Genomic DNA, 20,632 nt, shown 5'->3' with positions numbered 1-20,632 from the left:
CTTTAACCCCCATTTCTTCAGTTTTGCCTCTGCCCATGTTGAGTCAAACAGAATCAAAACCCCAGCCTGCTGCTAGACCTCAGCAGCCAGGTGTTTAACTGAGTCACCTGTGTACTGTAACCAAGTTACAAGCTCCCCAAGGCCATGAACTGTCATAGCTGCAGCCAGTAACAGATCAGACTCCCCCCTGGACCCACCTGGCCAGAGATCTATTACCGGCCAAAGATTTCCTATACACAAAGATTGTGGCCCCTTTATCAAGAGGAAGGTGGCAGTCCTGCATACAAGCCAAATACTCACTGGTGTTTGGGGTGGAAACTTCTCCAGGTGGCTAGCCAAGCACTGGGGCCTTGTTCCTAGTGAGCAGCGTACATGGCCCTGGTCACCTGCACCTGCTGAAAAAACAGCTTGTGCCCCTTGAGACATCACTCAGTTCCTGGTGGGACAGTGTGGGCCGAGGGGAAGGAACTGTTTTTTGGGAGGGTCTAAGCAACATGAGGCAACACCCCTGCCCTTGGGGAAAGAAAAGCTGCAGCCCTTTACTGTTATTGTCCAGGGGAGCAGATGTGAGTGAAGGGGCTAATCTGGTTTTGTGGGAATAGTTTAAGAGCAGGAGAGTCTGGAATCAGCAGATGGATATTGGTCTAAATGGTTAAACCTCAGAGGGTCTCTATCCTGGCCCAAAAGGATTAAGATTTAAATATATACTCCAGCAGTCTGTACATCTAGCCTGAACCATCAGCAGAGATCCAACACTCCCTGCTGACTTCCCTAGAAACAAACAGGCCAGCCCATTTTATATAAAATGCCCACAGATGCTTAGTACAGGACAGTTACCAAGGTCCTTTAATGCTTTGCAAAAAACGTTACCTGTATTAAATGTCCAGCACATGTGAGATTAATTCATTATTGATCCCATCTCATAATTTCCTTACTGAACCAATATGTAAATGCCTGGCCCAAGGCCGCAGAGGTGAGATTACGAAGAGTTTTCTTGTGCGAGACGTTGCTGTGTCTATTCTGCTTCTGGTATCTCTGTGTCCTCTCCACACTCAAACCGCACAAAGTCCAGCACAGACACACCTTGGGGCTGCACATACTGACCCAGGGTAATGCTGGGGTCCAGCAAGAAAGGTTGGGCAAGCATTTTGGTTTCCATGTCTCCGCCAGGTTCATCCTCCAGAGATCCCACCGATAGAGGGGCCATTCCCACTACATGCTGACCCAGCCTCCGGCCTAGATCAGCAAGGTTTGACTTCTGGCTCTGCTCAGATGCTTGGCAGATCACTAAGGCACCGTACTTCCCAAGTACTATGTTAGTGAGGGAGGGATTATCCGCTGGCAGTGCCCCATGGACGTAAGAGCCAATGTAGTAGGTCGCTGGCACTGCCACCCACGCAGCCCTCTTGATAGCCATGTTCTCCCCTAGTTTGCCTTTAAAAACCCAAAACAAGAACAGGTCTTATTTCACTTTTAAAGGTACCGATCAGGCTGAGTGTTCTGGGGCAGGGCTATTTGCTGCAGCTTTCTGCCCGCTCCCCCACACCTTTAAGATGTCAGTTTCCTTGGTAGTTTTGCTGCTCAAGGAGTGTAAGGCTGGAGAGTTGTCTCACTATAGGTACTAGGCCTGTCCCCCTCCCATGTATTTAAAACAGAAAACCCCTTCCTGTAAGAAAGAGAGCTTGGCTAGCTCGCTGCTTATTGGAAATGTTAGGCTATTGCAGTGGTTCCCAAACTCGTTTGCCATTTGCACGGAGAAAGCCCCTGGCGGGCCGGCAGGTTGGGCCGATCGTGGCTCCCAGTGGCCGCGGTTCGCTGCTCCAGGCCCATGGGAGCAGCTGGAAGAGGCGGCCAGTACGTCCCTCGGCCCGCAAGCTTCCAACAGCTCCTGTTGGCCTGGAGCAGTGAACCGCAGCCACTGGGAGCTGCGATCGGCCAAACCTACAGACGCGGCAGATAAACAAACCGGCCCGTCCCAGCAGGGGCTTTCCCCACACAAGCTGCGGAACAAGTTAGGGAACCACTGGGTTATTGCAATGTACTGTAATTCTAAAGGGATGCCCCACATCAGAAAACTCCCTCTGAACTACTTTGCAGCAGTACTAGTTCTGAGTGCCTGTGAATGGTTATAGTACAGTTCACAGAATTTAATGGTCCCCAGTTAAGCCTCACTACATCCTCAGTGCTGTCAGAAGCACTGGCACAAGCAGTTTCCGTGAGGCTGGAAACAGACAATTTTCATGCCAGCCAGCCCCTCTGAACGCAGGATAAAAGGTGGAATCCTCTCAGCGGAAGGGGTTTCTCAGCCAATCCCACACAAGGCTGATGGAAGCCACACAAATAATTGCCTCCCTGATTTCTGTCTTTTAACCAGCCTCTTGTACTAGCTCACCGATAGCTAGAGCCAGCTGGTCACTGAGCAAACATCCAGCAGGCCCGGTCCGCAGTTGAGAAAGCTCAGCTGCCTTCATGAAATGCTGAAAGAGATGAGAGACAACAGATTACGCTGCAAGCCCCCTGACTCTAGGAGAGTGGTAGCCCCCACCTAGAACTCCAACAGATGCCCGATGTGGTGTATCCTCACACAGCACCGCCAGATGACCTCCTACTCAATCGACTTCTATACATTGGAGATTACTCAGAACAAATTCCTCCAACACTTCAGCGTGTCTCCTAATTCCAACAAGGATTTTGAGACAGGATAGCTGCTTATCCCAGCAAAGTGGCTTGGCCGAATACTCATGATTGGGAAGGACATCTTAGTCGGGCCAGCATCCGCGAGAATTCCACTTCAGCGAGATGCATTTAACGTAGTAAATCCACCTTCCCACGGTCGACAGACTAACTATTCCATCAACCTACCAATGGAACTTAGGTCATCTTAACTATGTCGGTCAGGGGAGTGGCTTTTTTTTTTACGCTCCTGAACGAAGTAGCTGGGTTGATCTAATTTTCTAGTATAGATTCACTCTAAGCCTACACTCAAAGTTTTGCTGACATAGCTATGTTGGTTAGGAGTGTAAAAAAAGTCACATCCCCTAGACAACATAACTAACATCGAAGTCTCAGGTGTAGATCCAACTGTGCTGCTAGAAGTGTGCTTCAGTCGGCCTACAGCGTGTCTCCGCTAGGGGGCTCTGCCAGCATTGCTATATTGGCAAAGGCATACAGACAAGACCAACGTATCTTTGTGGCTCAATAGCACTTCCCTACCTCATGGAGGTGTTGGGAGGAAAATATTTTATTGAAGAGGGAGAGGTGGTCAGATAACAGGGGAGGATACAAGTACTTTCAATAGATCTCTCTCACCTTGGTATATGTGGTTAACTGGTCTTTAGCGCCATGATGGTGGAACATTGTCCCACTTGCTGCTTGTTGAACTAACTGTTGAAATTTGACATTTCTGGCCACAAAGTCTGTCTCACAATTCACCTGGTAGAGAAACAAAGCTGATTATTCTGAAGTCATTGTCTGACAGCTGCCATTCCACTTAAGGGGTGGCCGTTACAGCAGTCAGAGCTCCTGTCCGGGAAGTCAGCAAACAGCAGTCAGCGACAGAAATAAGCCCTCCAGCTTTTCAGAACAGGAATTCCCTGTGGCTATTACTATTCTATTTAGGTCAGACTGAGGGTTTATTCCTGTTTCTGCAGTTTAAAGGAATCTGTTTAGTATCATTCATGCCAGCCATTCTCTGTTAATCATGATTTCACTGGACAAATTTGTCTATTTAATATTTTAACCAAGTTAAACTCCCAGCTGCAAGATTTGAACTTATGCACACAGGCCAGCTCACGGGATAGGGAAGCGACTTACTCCATCCCATGAGCCCAAGGAAAGGGTCCCCCACACACTAGTGGAGGAGCTTACCTCCACCATAACTGCTGCGTTCCCCTCCTGCAGTAGCCCGATAAGGCCTTCTTTTGTCTTCCTGCCCTGTAGTTTGGAAGCTTTGCTCCATCCCTCCTTTTGGGCCTGCTCATGCAGCCAGGCTTCAGCCTTTGAAGACAAAACCAAGATGAACCCAACAAAAATCAGTTCAGAGACTAAACTCTCTGCTAGACCTAAGCTTTGTAACACTGAAAGTGGAAAAGTCACCTCATAGGAGAGACTGTAATGGTTAGACCATGTCCTAATGGTTCCACAAAATGCAAGAAACCCAAGTCAACATGACACTGACCAGCTGTGTGGTGCTGTCACATTTGGGATGATTTGCAGTGCCATTGTAGCCATGTTGGTCCCAGGATATGAGAGAGACAAAGTAATATCTTTTATTGGACCAACTTTTGTTGATGGAAGGTACAAGCTTTTGCGTTACACAGAGTTCTTCAGGTCTGGGGAATAAAGCAGAGCGTCTGAGCTAAATACAAGTTGGGACAGATTGTTAAGCAAGAGGAGTAACGCATGTTGGAGGTGGTCTCTTGAAATGAAGTGGGCAATTGGGGGTTAGATTCTTATGTATAAAGGGTTTGAAGTGGGCAATTAAGGGGGGGGAGCAGCAGCGAGGTGTGTTACAAATTGTTGCAATGAGCCATTATACTAGCATCCCTGGTAAGTCCATGGCTTTTGGTGACTAGCAGAGTTATGAATTTAAGTTCCCAAGCTTGCCTTTTGAAGCTGTTGGGCAGGTTTCCCTTGGGGACAGTACCGAAAGATCAGATATGGAGTAATCACTTTGTAAAAAGTTGTCCAGTGGCACCTTAAAGACTAACAGATTTATTTGGGCATTAAGTTTTCGTGGGTAAAAAGCCACTTCTTCAGATGCATCTGAAGTGGTTTTACACCCACGAAAGCTTATGCCCAAATAAATCTGTTAGTCTTTAAGGTGCCACCGGACTCCTTGTTGTTTTTGTGGATACAGACTAACATGGCTACCCCCTGATACTTTGTAAAAAGTGTTCACCCACAGGTGATATGGTGCTTTTGTCTTATACCATTTTTCTGGGCGAGTTCATTCGAGAGCTAAGTAATTGGTTTCACCCATCTAGTTGTTGGGGGGGTATTTGATGCACTGGATGGAGTACAGTACATGTTACAACAGGCATATGTAGGACCCATGAATCTTGAAAGGTATGTTGGGGAGTGTTGATCATTGTAGCAGTGGAGATGTGTCTGCAGATTTTGCATCTGTTGTTCTGGCAGGGTCTGGTGCTGCTTTGAGTTGGTGTGTCCTGGTCTGTGGGGAGCTTGCTTCTGATTAACAGTTTGGCAAGGCTGGAGGGTTGTTTGAAGGCCAGAAGAGGGGGTTCAGGAAACATTTATTTCAGGACATGGTCCCCATCAAGTATCGGTTGTACTTCTTTGATGATAACCTGTAGCAGTTCCAGCATGGGATAGCAGGTAACTAGGGGGGTGAAGTCAGTGGGTTTCTTTTTCTTGTATTGATGCAGGTTCTTCCACGGTATGTGGGTGGTCCTTTCCATGATATGATCTACTTTGCTGATGAAGTGTTCTTCTTTAGCGAAGGCAAATTTAAGTGTGTTTAGGTGTGTATCCCAGACTTTCTCTTTGGAGCAAATTGTGTGGTAACAGTGTCTGGCCGTAGATAACAGATTTTTGGTGTGTCTGGAGTAGTTGCTTTGCATGGTGATCAGTGGTTTCTTGTATAGAATTGTTAGTAGGATCACACTGTTGAAGCTGATTGTGGTGTCCAGAAAGCTGATGTTGGTGTGGGTGTGTTCTAAAGAGAGTTTGATGGATGAGTGGTGGTTGCTGAACTTGTGGTGAAAATTAAGGGAATTTAGATCTTTGCCTAGAGGATGAAAATATAATTGAAGTACCTCAGGTATATTGTTCGTTTTGTGGTGCATTTTTCTAGAAATTCCTCCTTGAGGTGGTCCATGAATAGGTTGGTAAAGTGGGGAGCCACACCAGTACCCTCTTGCCTCAGCTCTTCCCGTGTGTGTTCTGACAAAACCCACCTGCTATACACATGGACATGCCCGTTTGATGGAGCCCCAAGGCTTTCTCCCTGGTTTGGATAGTGTTGTTAAATGTGATGTTTTTGGGGGGCGAGGATGACATCAATGAGTTTGGCAATGTTTTGGGTGGATTTCTAAACATTGTGCATTATCTTGTATGTATTAGGGATGTCTTCTTTCTGATCTTCTGCCACTGATCTACTTATGCCTTATATAAAGGTAGCCAGCCAGTCAGGCAGCGGCACAGACAGTTGCAGCGGCACAGGAGCTAGCAAACAGAGCTCTAAACAGGGGAGTTTGAGTGGGAGTTTGGAAGGGGGGTTTGGATTGTGGTGCTTGTTTGGGGTTTGCTTTTGCTGGGGGGTTGTGGTCTTTTTGGTGTGGCTTGTGTTTCCCAGATTAACAGGATTTAGGTGGGAAGGAGATGACAGATACAGAGGTAGCTGTGGGAGTGACTCCTGTAGTGAAAGACACATTGAGGATGACTGGATGTGGAAGCTGTGGTATGTATATGATCCTGGAGGGGGGAACCGGTAAGAGTTTTTTCTGCATGAAATGTCGTCTGATAGAGCTGATGGAGGAAAAGATCCGAGGTTTGGAGATGCAGGTGGAAAGTCTAGTTGAGTTTAGGAAGGGGTTTGAGCAGATGATGGAGCAAAGATATGAGGTATCTAAAGGGAAAAGCTCAGACTCACAGATGGAAGCAGGGCTGGGGAATTTTGAGGAGAGACTGGATGAGGAAAGTGGTCAGTGGAAACATGTGACTCAAAGAACCAGGCAGAGAAAAAGACGGGCTAGTGAAGGAGAAATAGAGCTTAGGAACAGGTTTGCAGAGTTGGAAAATGAAGAAGGGGCTCAGCAGGTACTTGTTGAAGGTGGAAGGGTAAGGAAGAAGAGAAGAGAGGCTAGTCCTATAGAAAAAGGGGAAGAGTCAAGGGAAACTACACCAAATATGAGCCCCAGGAGGATACAGGATGGGTTGAAGAGGATTGTAAGGGAAAATAGGAATGGAAAGAACTTGCAGCCAGAGGGAACAGGGGAGAGACTGGAGAATAGCACGGTGACCAGGAAAAGGCAGGTCTATGTGATCGGGGACTCTTTATTGAGAAGAGCAGACAGGCCTGTAACTAGAGCTGATCCTGAGAATAGAAGGTTTCAGAGTAGCAGCCGTGTTAGTCTGTATTCGCAAAAAGAAAAGGAGTACTTGTGGCACCTTAGAGACTAACAAATTTATTAGAGCATAAGCTTTCGTGAGCTACAGCTCACTTCATCGGATGCATTTGGTGGAAAAAACAGAGGAGAAATCTGTAGCTCACGAAAGCTTATGCTCTAATAAATTTGTTAGTCTCTAAGGTGCCACAAGTACTCCTTTTCTTTTTGAGAATAGAAGGGTGTGCTGTCTTCCGGGTGCTAAGATACGGGATGTAAACCTGAGGTTGAAAAGGATCCTGAAGGGAGCGGGAAAGAATCCCCTAATTATCCTTCATGTGGGAACAAATGATACAGCCAGATTCTCGCTGGAAAGTATCAAGGGAGACTATGCTAGGCTGGGGAAGACACTTAAGGAAATTGAGGCTCAGGTGATCTTTAGCGGGATCCTTCCTGTTCCTAGAGAAGGGCAACAAAGGTCTGACAAGATTATGACTGTCAACAGATGGCTTAGGCAGTGGTGCTATAAGGAGGGCTTTGGGATGTATGGCCACTGGGAAGCATTCACAGACAGAGGTCAGTTCTCTCGGGATGGACTTCATCTGAGTAGGGAAGGAAATAGACTTCTAGGATCGAGGCTGGCACAACTGATAAAGAGAGCTTTAAACTAGGAATTGGGGGGAGATGGATGGGAGATGTCCAGAAAATCTCCACGCCAGATTTTAGCATTGAGAGGGAAGAAGACGAAGTAAGAAATATACATTCTCCTACCCATGGCTGTATCCTAAGGAGCGAGGGCGGTGTGGATACTAGTCTAATAGGTTATACTGGCTGTAGAATGACTGTGCCTAATAGGGTACAGAATGTGAGCGAGTCCAAACAGCAAAAATTAAGATGTTTGTACACCAATGCGAGGAGTCTAGGTAACAAAATGGAGGAACTAGAGCTACTGGTGCAGGAAGTGAAACCAGATATTATAGGGATAACAGAAACATGGTGGAATAGTAGTCATGACTGGACTACAGGTATTGAAGGGTATGTGCTGTTTAGGAAAGACAGAAACAAAGGTAAAGGTGGTGGAGTAGCATTGTATATCAATGATGAGGTAGAATGTAAAGAAATAAGAAGCGATGCAATGGATAAGACAGAGTCCGTCTGGGCAAAAATTACATTGGGGAAGAAAACTAGTAAAGCCTCTCCTACGATAGTGCTTGGGGTGTGCTATAGACCTCCGGGATCTAATTTGAATATGGATAGAGCCCTTTTTAATGTCTTTAATCAAGTAAATACTAATGGAAACTGCGTGATCATGGGAGACTTTAACTTCCCAGATATAGACTGGAGGACCAGTGCTAGTAATAATAATAGGGCTCAGATTTTCCTAGATGCGATAGCTGATAGATTCCTTCATCAAGTTGTTGCTGAACCGACTAGAGGGGATGCCATTTTAGATTTAATTTTGGTGAGTAGCGAGGACCTCATAGAAGAAATGGTTGTAGGGGACAATCTTGGCTCAAGTGATCATGAGCTAATGCAGTTCAAACTAAATGGAAGGATTAACAAAAATAAATCTGCAACTAGGGTTTTTGACTTCAAAAGGGCTGACTTTCAAAAATTAAGGAAATTAGTTAGGGAAGTGGATTGGACTGAAGAACTTATGGATCTAAAGGTAGAGGAGGCCTGGGATTACTTTAAATCAAAACTGCAGAAGCTATCGGAAGCCTGTATCCCAAGAAAGGGGAAAAAATTCATAGGAAGGAGTTGTAGACCAAGCTGGATGAGCAAGCATCTTAGAGAGGTGATTATGAAGAAGCAGAAAGCATACAGGGAGTGGAAGATGGGAGGGATCAGCAAGGAAAGCTACCTAATTGAGGTCAGAAGATATAGGGATAAAGTGAGAGAGGCTAAAAGTCGAGTAGAGTTGGACCTTGCAAAGGGAATTAAAACCAATAGTAAAAGGTTCTATAGCCATATAAATAAGAAGAAAACTAAGAAGGAAGAAGTGGGGCCGCTTAACACTGAGGATGGAGCGGAGGTTAAAGATAATCTAGGCATGGCCCAATATCTAAACAAATACTTTGCCTCAGTCTTTAATAAGGCTAAAGAGGATCTTGGGGATAATGGTAGCATGACAAATGGGAAGGAGGATATAGAGGTAGATATTACCATATCAGAGGTAGAACCGAAACTGAAACAGCTTAATGGGACTAAATCGGGGGGCCCAGATAATCTTCATCCAAGAATATTAAAGGAACTGGCACCTGAAATTGCAAGCCCATTAGCAAGAATTTTTAATGAATCTGTAAACTCAGGAATAGTACCGAATGATTGGAGAATTGCTAATATAGTTCCTATTTTTAAGAAAGGAAAAAAAAGTGATCCGGGTAACTACAGGCCAGTTAGTTTGACAACTGTAGTATGCAAGATCCTGGAAAAAATTTTGAAGGAGAAATTAGTTAAGGACATTGAAGTCAATGGTAAATGGGACAAAATACAACATGGTTTTACAAAAGGTAGACCATGCCAAACCAACCTAATCTCCTTTTTTGAAAAAGTAACAGATTTTTTAGATAAATGAAATGCAGTGGATCTAATTTACCTAGATTTCAGTAAGGCATTTGATACCGTGCCACATGGGGAATTATCAGTTAAATTGGAGAAGATGGGGATCAATATGAACATCAAAAGGTGGATAAGGAATTGGTTAAAGGGGAGACTGCAACGGGTCCTACTGAAAGGCGAACTGTCAGGTTGGAGGGAGGTTACCAGTGGAGTTCCTCAGGGATCGGTTTTGGGACCAATCTTATTTAATCTTTTTATTACTGACCTTGGCACAAAAAGTGGGAGTGTGCTAATAAAGTTTGCAGATGATACAAAGCTGGGAGGTATTGCCAATTCGGAGAAGGATCGGGATATTATACAGGAGGATCTGGATGACCTTGTAAACTGGAGTAATAGTAATAAGATGAAATTTAATAGTGAGAAGTGTAAGGTTATGCATTTAGGGATTAATAACAACAATTTTAGCTATAAGTTGGTGACGCATCAATTAGAAGTAACGGAAGAGGAGAAGGACCTTGGAGTATTGGTTGATCATAGGATGACTATGAGCTGCCAATGTGATATGGCTGTGAAAAAAACTAATGCGGTTTTGGGATGCATCAGGAGAGGCATTTCCAGTAGGGATAAGGAGGTTTTAGTACCGTTATACAAGGCACTGGTGAGACCTCACCTAGAATACTGTGTGCAGTTCTGGTCTCCCATGTTTAAAAAGGATGAATTCAAACTGGAGCAGGTACAGAGAAGGGCTACTAGGATGATCCGAGGAATGGAAAACTTGTCTTATGAAAGGAGACTTAAGGAGCTTGGCTTGTTTAGCCTAACTAAAAGAAGGTTGAGAGGAGATATGATTGCTCTCTATAAATATATCAGAGAAATAAATATAGGAGAGGGAGAGGAATTATTTAAGCTCAGCACCAATGTGGACACAAGAACAAATGGGTATAAACTGGCCACCAGGAAGTTTAGACTTGAAATCAGACGAAGGTTTTTAACCATCAGAGGAGTGAAGTTTTGGAATAACCTTCCAAGGAAAGCAGTGGGGGCAAAAGATCTATCTGGTTTTAAGATTCTACTCGATAAGTTTATGGAGGAGATGGTATGATGGGATAATGGGATTTTGGTAAGTAATTGATCTTTAAATGTTCAGGGTAAATAGGCCAAATCCCCTGAGATAGGATATTAGATGGATGGGATCTGATTTACTATAGAAAATTCTTTCCTGGGTATCTGGCTGGTCAATCTTGCCCATGTGCTCAGGGTTTAGCTGATTGCCATATTTGGGGTCGGGAAGGAATTTTCCTCCAGGGCAGATTGGAGAGGCCCTGGAGGTTTGGTTTTTTTGTTTTTTTTTTTTGCCTTCCTCTGTAGCATGGGGCATGGATGACTGGAGGGAGGCTTCTCTGCTCCTTGAAGTTTTGAACCATGATTTAAGGACTTCAATAACTCAGACATGGGTGAGGTTTTTCATAGGAGTGGGTGGGTGACGTTCTGTGGCCTGCGCTGTGCAGGAGGTCGGACTAGATGATCAGAATGGTCCCTTCTGACCTTAGTATCTATGCATCTATGCCTTGAGAGCAGGAAACTAAATTCCCCATGCATCTTTCTGTGTCAGCTTGTACAGCTATAGAGATCACAACATTATCCAGACCTTTCTAAAAATCAAGACTTTGATGATCAATTTCCATCGGAAAGAATCCTACATAATGATTACAACAGAAACGCAATTAAACCTATTACCTTGGTATCTATGCACCATCTCCTTTACTATGGACTGAGGTAAGTAAGAGAAACCACTCAGTTTTAAATATATCCTTCCTTTGTTTTTATACACCTGAACGCAGTGAGCTACCCTCTCTCTCCAAAGTAGAAATTCCAGTCTCAACTCATTCAGATTGACAGTTTGAAAGAAGCTAAGGGAGTTAGGTACCCAAATCCCACGAAATTAAGTGGGAATGTCAGGGTGAAGTTCAAGCAGCTCTCACCTGTTTGGAGTCGCCACTGAACTTCTCTAAGGCTGTCTTACAATTCACGAAGGAATAACCGGTTTTCTTCCTGAGCTTCACCAGCAGCTCCTTATCTGCTGCAAATGCGCGGAGACCAGTGTGAAAGAGACAAACCAGCGGCCAGGAAACGACCTGCCAGCAGGGAGAAGATAAAGCTGAAGTCACCTGCCTGCTAAAGAAAGGGGTAAGGAACAGCCTCGTGCATGCGATCAAAGCCCAGCCCTGCTGTCTATCTCAGCATTGACCGAGGTCAGCCCCCTACCCTGTACCCCCTTCCTCTCATTTGCTCCCCAAGGCTACATGCGCCTTATTGCCTCCCACCCATACTGCTGCAAGTTGATGCACAGGTTGAGGAGAGCCCGCACGAGGCCCTCCGGCTGGGCAGCACGTGGCTGCAGTGACAGCACCAGGATGCCTCATCCCAGGGGTCCCCCGGCGCCTCCCACTCGCGGGGGGGGGGAAGCCCCCGAGTCCGAGGAGGGAACCCAGGCGTCCTGCCCCGCCCCCCCAGGAGCCAGGATAGGCCGGAGGGGGAGGGGGAAGGGCAAGCCCCGGCCCCTCACCGGCCGCCGTCGGGCCCCCCCGCGCAGGGGGCCGTAAACTCCGGTCAGCGCCGCCCGCTGCATCCCGCTGCCTGCCGGAGCCGGCCGCCACGGCGCGCACATTATACGTCACACGTCGCGCAGCCTATAGGCGCCGGCGCGAGCAGCCAGCCCAAGGGCGCGTGCGCAAGAGGTGCCTCCGCCACCCCACCGATCGCGTCGGCGCCGTGAACCCTCGCGGATCCGATTGGCCGTGGCGGAGGGTGACGACGGCAGCCAATGGCAGGGAGGCGGGGGTGGGGGAAACAGGAACGAGCCTCTTCATTGGCTGCTGGAGCTGGGAGGGCGGGACAACAGACCTTCGGCTCATTTACATCTCCCACCCCCAAAGGCTACCCTGCCCCCCTGCTCCCTGCACCTCCAGCCTATGCCCCTCCCACCTGGGGAACCCAGGAGTCCTGCCTCCCCTCCCCCAGCCAGGAATGGAACCCAGGAGTCCTGCCTCCCCTCCCCCAGCCAGGAATGGAACCCAGGAGTCCTGCCTCCCTGACCCTCCCTCGTTTCAGAGTAGCAGCCATGTTAGTCTGTATTCGCAAAAAGAAAAGGAGTACTTGTGGCATCTTAGAGACTTAGAAAGCACCGCCCCTGCGGGGTAAAAGTGAAGAGTGTACACAGGGATAGCCGACACTGATCAGCAGCCAAGAAAGTGCCCCTCCTCCCTAGAAAGCAGCCGGACCTGGGGCAGAGGCTGAGGGCGGTTCCTATAGCATGTGCAACCTTTAAGACACTGAGTGCTCACACATCCATTTCTACTTAAACCCAAGGGAAAGCCTTCATTACCTCTTGAGAGAAGGAATGTATCCTGCACATAAGCAGAGCTGCACTGCCACCTGGAGGTCCAGAGCCTAACCGAAGACGACGTGTGGTTGTACAAAATGGTTTGTAGTCATTTACAGTTTGATTTTAACTCTTTTTCCCATCCCCACAATTCCCAAGGGGGAGTGACACATAAAACACATCTTTTATTCAAATATGAAAGCAATGAAAAATATATTTAGCCAAATTATAGGAACAAGGCACTGTGGTGTCTCCTCTTCAGAGACGTTTAATGCTCTTGGTGGTTGCTTCAAGTCACTTGGCCTGCTTCACTGGCAGAAGAGAATTTGGCTTGGAAGGCCAGGGTTCCAGGGATGGGCCTAAAACAGCCATCCTCTTAAAGATCTTGGCTTTTAAAACTTCCACTGACAGTAAGAAACTCTGTCTCCAGGTCTGGGGCAAAACTAAAACTGAGCTTCTCTCCCCAGCTTGAGGGTGGTGGTGGTAACATCTTGGGTCCATATTGCTGGCAGAAAGGAGGAATCTGGTCCTCTGCATCCTCAGCTAGGCAGAGTCAGCACCCATGCTGTGTGCTCCATTTTGGCTGCTGGTGGCTCACTCAGCTGGGATCATGGCTCTCAGTTTAGAAAAGCCAAAGGCCACGTTGTGTCTGTCCCTTTCCAGCCAGGGAGAAAGGTCTGTCCTAACCTCAGCTATTCTACTTGCTGGTGACTCTATATATGTTAATGTTCTCATTTTCATCTCTATAGGTCAGTTCTGAAGTGAAGTGCAGTGGGAGCAGCGCCTCGTAGAACACATCTGTGCTGTGCTCCTGCCGCATTTTGGAAGACAGGTAGATGGTTGAATGAGGGCCACAGAGATGCCGGAGGGTCCTGATTAGCAAAGGGTACGTGTCTTTCAGGTAGACTATGTCTGCGCCCAGGATGAAGTCGTAGTCTCTCAGGAACTCCTCGTGGTCCAGACCCCAAGACAGAGCACAAACTTTGGCCCGAGCCAAATGCTCTGCAGGCACATTCTTATGGACGTTCTCCTGTATCTGCTCCAAAGCCAGAGGGAGATCTGTGATGGTTACATCTCCTCCTGGAAAAGACAAGAGCAACCCAGAAGGCGTGGGGTTGGATAGGAGGAGAATCCAACCCTCCCAGTATTCATTATCCAGACGTTTCAGAATTTTCATTGGCTTCCCGGATGCACGACCATGCAACAGATCCATTTGTCCCATCCCCACGCTGACTATACATACCAGCTAATGCAGGGCTAGAGGAGGCCCAGCGTGCTGAGCCTGCAACTGCCATCCTCTTTAACCTACCGGCTGTACTAAATATGGGGGCAGCTGTAATCTTTGCCACCCTGTACGCAGATGAGGCCCTTGGACTGCCATGAAGCTGCTATTGCCATCTTTATATGAGCAAAGTTGGGCACACCTGTGAGCTTTTGCCAGCACGTCAGTTAAAAAACATCAATAGGTCTCTCTGTACAGCGCGTCTGCATCAGGTCCAATTTAGGGAGTTAAGAGACAATAGTGATAGGTAGTTTAGAAATGCCACAGATCAGATGCATGACTCCTCCCCCTCCCCCCCCCCGCATGCTTCAGCTCCGCTGTCAAGCTACTGTACCTACCGAGCAGTGTGGCAAGGATGCCAACGATGCCCGTCCCAGCACCCAGCTCAATCACCTTCTTGCCCTGGAAGTTGAGCTTCTGCTTCTCAAAATATTTACACAGGGTTAAAGCCTTCAGCGCAGAGAGACAGGTGGAGAACGAGGCCATCCAGTGATATACAGGACAAGAGAACATAAGCATAAGCAAGATCCTTTTGCATTGACCCTTAAGTGACAGATTTAGGGAGAAACTTTTCCCCCAGGCTGGGTATTTCTTAATGACCTGTTACAGGGCTTCTTGCACCTGTCTTTGAAGTACTGGCCACTGACAAAGATTGGATTCTGAATTAGATGGGCCACAGGTCTAACCTTCCATGGAAGCTCCTAAAATGGACAGGATTTGCAGCTGGAGAACAGGAACTTTGGAGTAGACAGAGGAACAGTTGAGAGGCTACAGCTTTCCAAGGCCAGGGACATCTCCTGAGCCACAGAGAGAGCCCCCACTGTATCTGATGAACCTGCTACTCCCCATGAATGGGGGCACCAAGACAGCCTACAGGCACTGGGGGACACACCTCCACTTTGTGCTGAGCCCCCACCAGCCCCCACTCCATGTGCTGTGGGATGCCCCATCCCCAGAGTTCAAAGGTTTCTAGCCAACTCGCACGTTCCAGCTCTCGCCACCTCCTTGCCAAACATCCTAACTTCCCCCCCTTACCTCCTCCATCCCTGTTCTCACACCTCCAAGCCAGCCCTCCCCAGATCCTCCTAATCTCGCAGCTAATCCTTCCCCTGTCCTTTGGGGCATCCACTACATCCATCTCCCAATCCCCCCCACACCCATCCCGCCTGCACCCAGTCCCCACATTTCACCCGCCCTCCCCACCGGGCTCCTCTGCACCCTGCCCCTCACCGCCTCCCAGACGGGCGCTGCCACCCCGAGCCGGGCCCCGTGGTGCTGGGCGATGGTTAACACGTGGCCGCAGAAGCCGTAGCGGGTCTCCTCGGGGAAGGCGTCGGAGAAGAGCCCGACCTCCCGGGGGAACACGGCCTCCAGCCCCTCGGGGGCGGCCTCCGGCGGCTCCCGGCCCGCCACCGCCCCGCCGATCTCCACGTGGCAGAAAGGCGGCTGCCTGGACGCCGCCATCTTGAGGCGCCCCCGCCCCCTGATTGGATAGGCGGGGCCAACCTGCTGGTCCCATTGGAGGATGGGCTACGAGGGGAGGAGCCTAGCCCTGCTCACCTGGGGCAGGTGGTGGTCCATCATGGGCTGGTGCTGTTTCTAGGCATTTGTTTCCATGGGGCGTCATCATTAGCATCCAAGTGACTTGGGACATCGAAGGGCCGGGCCTGGCCAGCCCCACTGCCCCGAGAAGTAGCAGCTGAGCTGGGGCACAGAAAGGGGAAGGGGCCCTGCGACATTGGCATCCACTTATTATTAATTATTATCATGGTAGCGACAAGGAGACACAGACCAGGATCCCATTGGGCTAGGTGCTGTACAAGCACCGACCAAAAGACGCTCTTTTCCCTAGGGAGCTTACAATCTATTTTCCATCAGCTGCACGGTCAGCTCTGAACGATCAAAAACCATCAGTCACCCCTTCCCCGCTCCCCAGAAATCATGATATTGTCTTAAAAATCACAAGAATGTTTTAACAAAATACAAAACATTGGGTTCTTTTTATTTGCCGTCTGGCTTCTGAGTCTTTTGATTACTCTCAGAGCACAATCTCTGCAGCCAAAGGCACTGGAAAAATTGCTTTTTTCAGAATCATAGAATTGGAAGGGATCTCGATATGTCATCTAGTCCAGTCTCCTGCACTCAATATTATTTAGACCATCCGTGACAGGTATTTGTCTAACCTGCTCTTAAAAATCCCCAATGATGGAGATTCCACCACCTCCCTAGGCAATTTATTCCAGTGCTTAACCACCCTGACAGTCCAACCTAAACCACCCTTGCTACAATTTAAGCCGATTGCTTCTTGTCCTATCCTCAGAGGTTAAGAAGAACAATTTTTCTCCCTCCTTCTTGTAACAACTTTTTATGTACCTGAAAACTGTTATCATTTCCCCTCTCAGTCTTCTCTTCTCCAGACTAAACAAACCCAATTTTTTCAATCTTCCTTCATAGGTCATGTTTTCTAGACCTTTAATCATTTTTGTTGCTCTTCTCTGGACTTTCTCCAGTTTGTCCACATCTTTCCTGAAATGTGGTGCCCAGAACTGGACACAATACTCCAGTTGAGGCCTAATCAGCGTGGAGTAGAGTGGGAGAATTACTTGTTGTGTCTGGTTTACAACATTCCTACTAATACAACCCAGAATGATGTTCGCTTTTTTTGCAACAGTATTACACTGTTGACTCATGTTTAGCTTATGATCCACTTAGGGTGACCAGATGTCTCAATTTTATAAGGACAGTCCCGATTTTTGGGTCTTTTTCTTATATAGGCTCCTATTACCTCCCATCCCAGTCCTGATTTTTCACACTTGCGGTCTGGTCACCCTAGATCCACTATGATCCCCAGATCCCTTTCCACAGTACTCCTTCCTAGACAGTCATTTCCCATTTTGACAGGTTTCAGAGTAGCAGCCGTGTTAGTCTTTATCCGTAAAAAGAAAAGGAGTACTTGTGGCACCTTAGAGACTAACAAATTTATTAGAGCATAAGCTTTCGTGAGTTACAGCTCACTTCATCGTATGTGTGCAGCTGATTTTTCCTTCCTAAGTGGAGTATTTTGCATTTGTCCTTATTGAATTTCATCCTATTTACTTCAGACCATTTCTCCAGTTTGTCCAGATCATTTTGAATTATAATCCTATCCTCCAAAGCAGTAGTTCTCAATCGGGGTCCGGGGCCCAGTAGGGTGCCTCAAGCAGGTTTCAGGGGGGGCTCCAAGCAGGGCCAGCATTAGACTCGCTGGGGCTCAGGGCAGAAAGCCGAAGCCTTACTGCATGGGGCTGAAGCCCTGGTCCCTGAGCCCCGCCACCCAGGACTGAAGCTGAAGCCTGAGCAATGTAGCTTTGTGGGGGCCACTGTGGCATGGGGAGCCCCAGGCAATTGACCTGCTTGCTACCCCGCTAATGCTGGCCCTGGCCTTTATATGCAGAAAACCAGTGATTATGGCACAAGTGGGCCGTGGAGTTTTTTCTAGCATGTTGGAGTGGGGGGGCTCAGAAAGAAAAAGGTTGAGAACCTCTGCTCCAAAGCACTTGCAACCCCTCCCAGCTTGGTATTGTCCACAAACATTATAAATGTACTCTCTATGTCATTATCTAGATCATTGATGATGATATTGCACAGAACCGGACCCAGAACTGATCCCTGCAGGACTCCGCTCATTATGTCCTTCCAGCATGATTGTGAACCACTGATAACTACTCTCTGGGAATGGTTTTCCCTTCAATTATGCACCCACCTTATAGTAGCTCCATCTAGGTCTTCTCTCCGCCCCGGCCCCCCCTGCAATGTCTGAATGTCTCCTGCAATCTCTTGATTCTAGTAGTTGGAACTTTAAGACCAACACCAAGTATCATGAGACTCATGATTAAATTGCAAGAGTCGACAACGCCGCACCTGCAATTGCATTAGAGGCGTGAGTACGCCGATTAGCCCCGGCTGTTCAGTTTGCAGGGACCAAAATGCGTGTGTAAATTGCACCTGTGAAGAAATGAGGATGTTGGGGGTGCCATCCTTTTGAATGGCCCCCTTAAACACAGGGAGTCTGTAGCAGCACCAGGAAGAGAGCCCCAATCTCCTAATCCCACTCTACTGCCCAATGCATGAGACCTCCTACCTTTCTCATGCAGCAGAGAAGAAGAGGAAACAGAGGGAGGCAAGACTGGTTTTGCCCTGTTTTAAAGCACAGAGTGGTTGGCAGAGCCAGGAACTGAAGCTTGATCTCCCCAGTCCCTTAACCACAAGGTTGTCATTCCTTTTAACACTGCTGCCAGCTCACGCAGGTGATGTGACTGTGATTTTGCGGTGATGTTAATCCAAGTATCAGAGGGGTAGCCGTGTTCATCCGTATCCATGAAAACAACGAGGAATCTGCCAGTGCCCTAAAGATGAACAGATTTATTTGGGCATAAGCTTTCGTGGGTAAAAAAAAAACCCTTTTTCAGATGCATGGAGTGAAAATTACAGATGCTGGCATAAATATACTGATATTTATATATTTGTAATATATTTATGCCTGCATCTGTAATTTTCACTCCATGCATCTGAAGAAGGGGGGTTTTTTACCCACGAAAGCTTATGCCCAAATAAATCTGTTAATCTGTAGGGCGCACAGGACTCCTCGTTGTTTTTGATGTTAATCAACAGAGTCTGCAGGGTTCTCCCTCTGCATCCTCCTCTTGAAATTCAACAGCATAGAGACTCCGAAAAGGCAGGAGGCTCTGGCCTTGGAGCTGGGATGAAGGTGTTGGCCTGGAGCTGACAGGTATCTATGCTAATGCGTTATGGCTGAGATTTCCAAAGCTGTCTTGGAATGTGGCTTCTCAAGTCCCATTGGCAGGGGCACTAGTGGGAGAGGGGGGCCTCACCTTGTTTAGGGATAGATCTGAACTTTGGGATGTTTATCTGATGCGTCCACTCGCGGTCCTCAGACCCATTTCCATGTGACTCGGATCAGAGAGCAGGAACCGCACATTACCTGCGACATCTCATTCTCCAGGGGAAGCCACCCACGTCCTCTGCTGAGCCATGGCGGGGGATAATGCCGCCACTCGACGCACATTGCAGTTAAATGTTAACCCGGCAGGGTAATGCTTAGGGACCCCTGCTTCCAAACAGCCAGCCCGGCTTGTTTGGGTGATATAATTCGGTCAGTTAAACAGCCAGGGAGCTAATGATCAGCTACCCTCTAGGCCTCTAGCCTCATAGTAGATCCCAAGTGGCAGCTGGATCCTCATTGTTTTCCCATGCTTACCAGGGACATTTGTTCCAGGCTCAGCCCACACTCTCACAGCATCCCATGTCTGTCCAGTGAGGGACACACCCACAATCCCTGCAGATCACTGTGATACTAATTCAGCTACCCAGGGCTAACTACATTGGGGTGCTTTTCCCATCTGCAGGCTCTGTTCCAGTCACACATCCCAGGTTCACGGTGCAAATCACTTCCTGGTCTTTATGCCATGGAGAGTGCATCCTAAATCCCACATGCCAGCACCAAACTCATCTTGTATCTGGTGAGAAAATTTAGTTCTGTGTAAGGAGATCTGAATTAATGTTGTCTGGTGCTGGGAAAGTGGCTTGATGGGGGCTTATCACGGAAGGAATCAGAACGGGATGGGGTTGGTGTCAAACTCTCCGACTGGGTAACAGGATTTGCTGCTTCTTCAAGAGAGGACACGGTCCTGGGCATCAGTCCTGGGAACAAGAGGCCTGGATCAGACCCCTAGTCCATCTAGCCCCGAAGCCTGTCTCTGACAGTGGCCAGCACCAGATGCACCAGAGGACGGTATAAGAAACCCACCAGAGCAGATGTGGGATAATCTGCCTCCCACATTAGGTCTTATCCTGATCTCTATAGCTAGCGGCTTAAGCCTGAAGTGTGAGGTTTGATATCCCTTCCATATTCTTGTTATGAATTCTTGTTGAATCTTGCCAACTTTTGGCCTCAACAACATCCAGTGGTCATGAGTTCCATAGGCTAAGTGCACACGGTGTGAAAAAAAATATTTCTTTTAATCCGTGATAATGTTTCCACCTTTTAGCTTAATTAAATGTCTCCTTATTCTTGTGCTATGAGACAGGGAGAACAGCAGCTAGCTCCCAATCTACCTTCTCTAGACCAGTCATTATTTATAGTTTCCCCTTTTATCTAAAGTAAATAGAGACCAGGGACCAGTTTGCAGGCACATGCCTCTGGGCAAGCCAACAGGGTTTACAATTTGCAACCCAAAGACTTCCTAAACTCTCATGTGCCTCTTGCTACACCCGCCATGTGTGGCTGAGCCATCTTGAGAGCCCTCCAAAGTGGGGAGAAGTGGGGAGAAGGAGCTGAAT

The 20,632-nt window shown here is 47.7% G+C and overlaps 2 protein-coding genes across 3 annotated transcripts; both read right to left on the bottom strand.

Annotated features, from left to right (window-relative positions):
- Positions 1-823: 823 nt before the first annotated feature.
- TSFM (Ts translation elongation factor, mitochondrial) lies at positions 824-12,453 on the bottom strand. Of its 2 annotated transcripts, XM_038378196.2 has the most exons (6): positions 12,196-12,453; positions 11,612-11,764; positions 3,868-3,996; positions 3,310-3,432; positions 2,393-2,477; positions 824-1,434 (listed from the first exon to the last, which is right to left on the bottom strand). In XM_038378196.2, exons 1-6 carry the CDS (start codon positions 12,295-12,297, stop codon positions 1,016-1,018), a joined length of 1,011 nt encoding a protein of 336 aa, XP_038234124.1. In that variant the 5' UTR covers positions 12,298-12,453; the 3' UTR covers positions 824-1,015. The 2 variants fall into 2 exon arrangements, with proteins under 2 accessions (XP_038234124.1, XP_043362534.1); XM_043506599.1 differs by lacking the exon at positions 3,310-3,432 and having other exon boundaries at positions 12,196-12,351.
- A 700-nt stretch (positions 12,454-13,153) lies between these two features.
- On the bottom strand, positions 13,154-15,791 carry EEF1AKMT3 (EEF1A lysine methyltransferase 3). Its single transcript, XM_038378782.2, has 3 exons — positions 15,524-15,791; positions 14,632-14,743; positions 13,154-14,091 (listed from the first exon to the last, which is right to left on the bottom strand). Exons 1-3 carry the CDS (start codon positions 15,755-15,757, stop codon positions 13,709-13,711), a joined length of 729 nt encoding a protein of 242 aa, XP_038234710.1. The 5' UTR covers positions 15,758-15,791; the 3' UTR covers positions 13,154-13,708.
- Between the last annotated feature and the right edge of the window lie 4,841 nt (positions 15,792-20,632).

Source organism: Dermochelys coriacea, chromosome 20, assembly GCF_009764565.3.
Source record: "Dermochelys coriacea isolate rDerCor1 chromosome 20, rDerCor1.pri.v4, whole genome shotgun sequence".
Classification (NCBI taxonomy): domain Eukaryota; kingdom Metazoa; phylum Chordata; order Testudines; family Dermochelyidae; genus Dermochelys; species Dermochelys coriacea.
Note: the sequence above shows the minus strand (reverse complement) of the source record. Positions and strands in the feature narration are given on the sequence as shown.

Excerpts from the sequence above, each read along its gene's own strand:
- EEF1AKMT3 (XM_038378782.2), bottom strand. The coding sequence starts at position 15,757 with ATGGCGGCGTCCAGGCAGCCGCCTTTCTGCCACGTGGAGATCGGCGGG. Across the intron at positions 14,744-15,523 it reads CAGCGCCCGTCTGGGAGGCG|GCTTTAACCCTGTGTAAATA; the intron begins GTGAGGGGCAGG and ends TCTGCGCTGAAG. Across the intron at positions 14,092-14,631 it reads CATCCTTGCCACACTGCTCG|GAGGAGATGTAACCATCACA; the intron begins GTAGGTACAGTA and ends TGTCTTTTCCAG.
- TSFM (XM_038378196.2), bottom strand. The coding sequence starts at position 12,297 with ATGTGCGCGCCGTGGCGGCCGGCTCCGGCAGGCAGCGGGATGCAGCGG. Across the intron at positions 11,765-12,195 it reads GGGGGGCCCGACGGCGGCCG|GTCGTTTCCTGGCCGCTGGT; the intron begins GTGAGGGGCCGG and ends CCCTGCTGGCAG. Across the intron at positions 3,433-3,867 it reads ACGCAGCAGTTATGGTGGAG|GTGAATTGTGAGACAGACTT; the intron begins GTAAGCTCCTCC and ends TTTCTCTACCAG.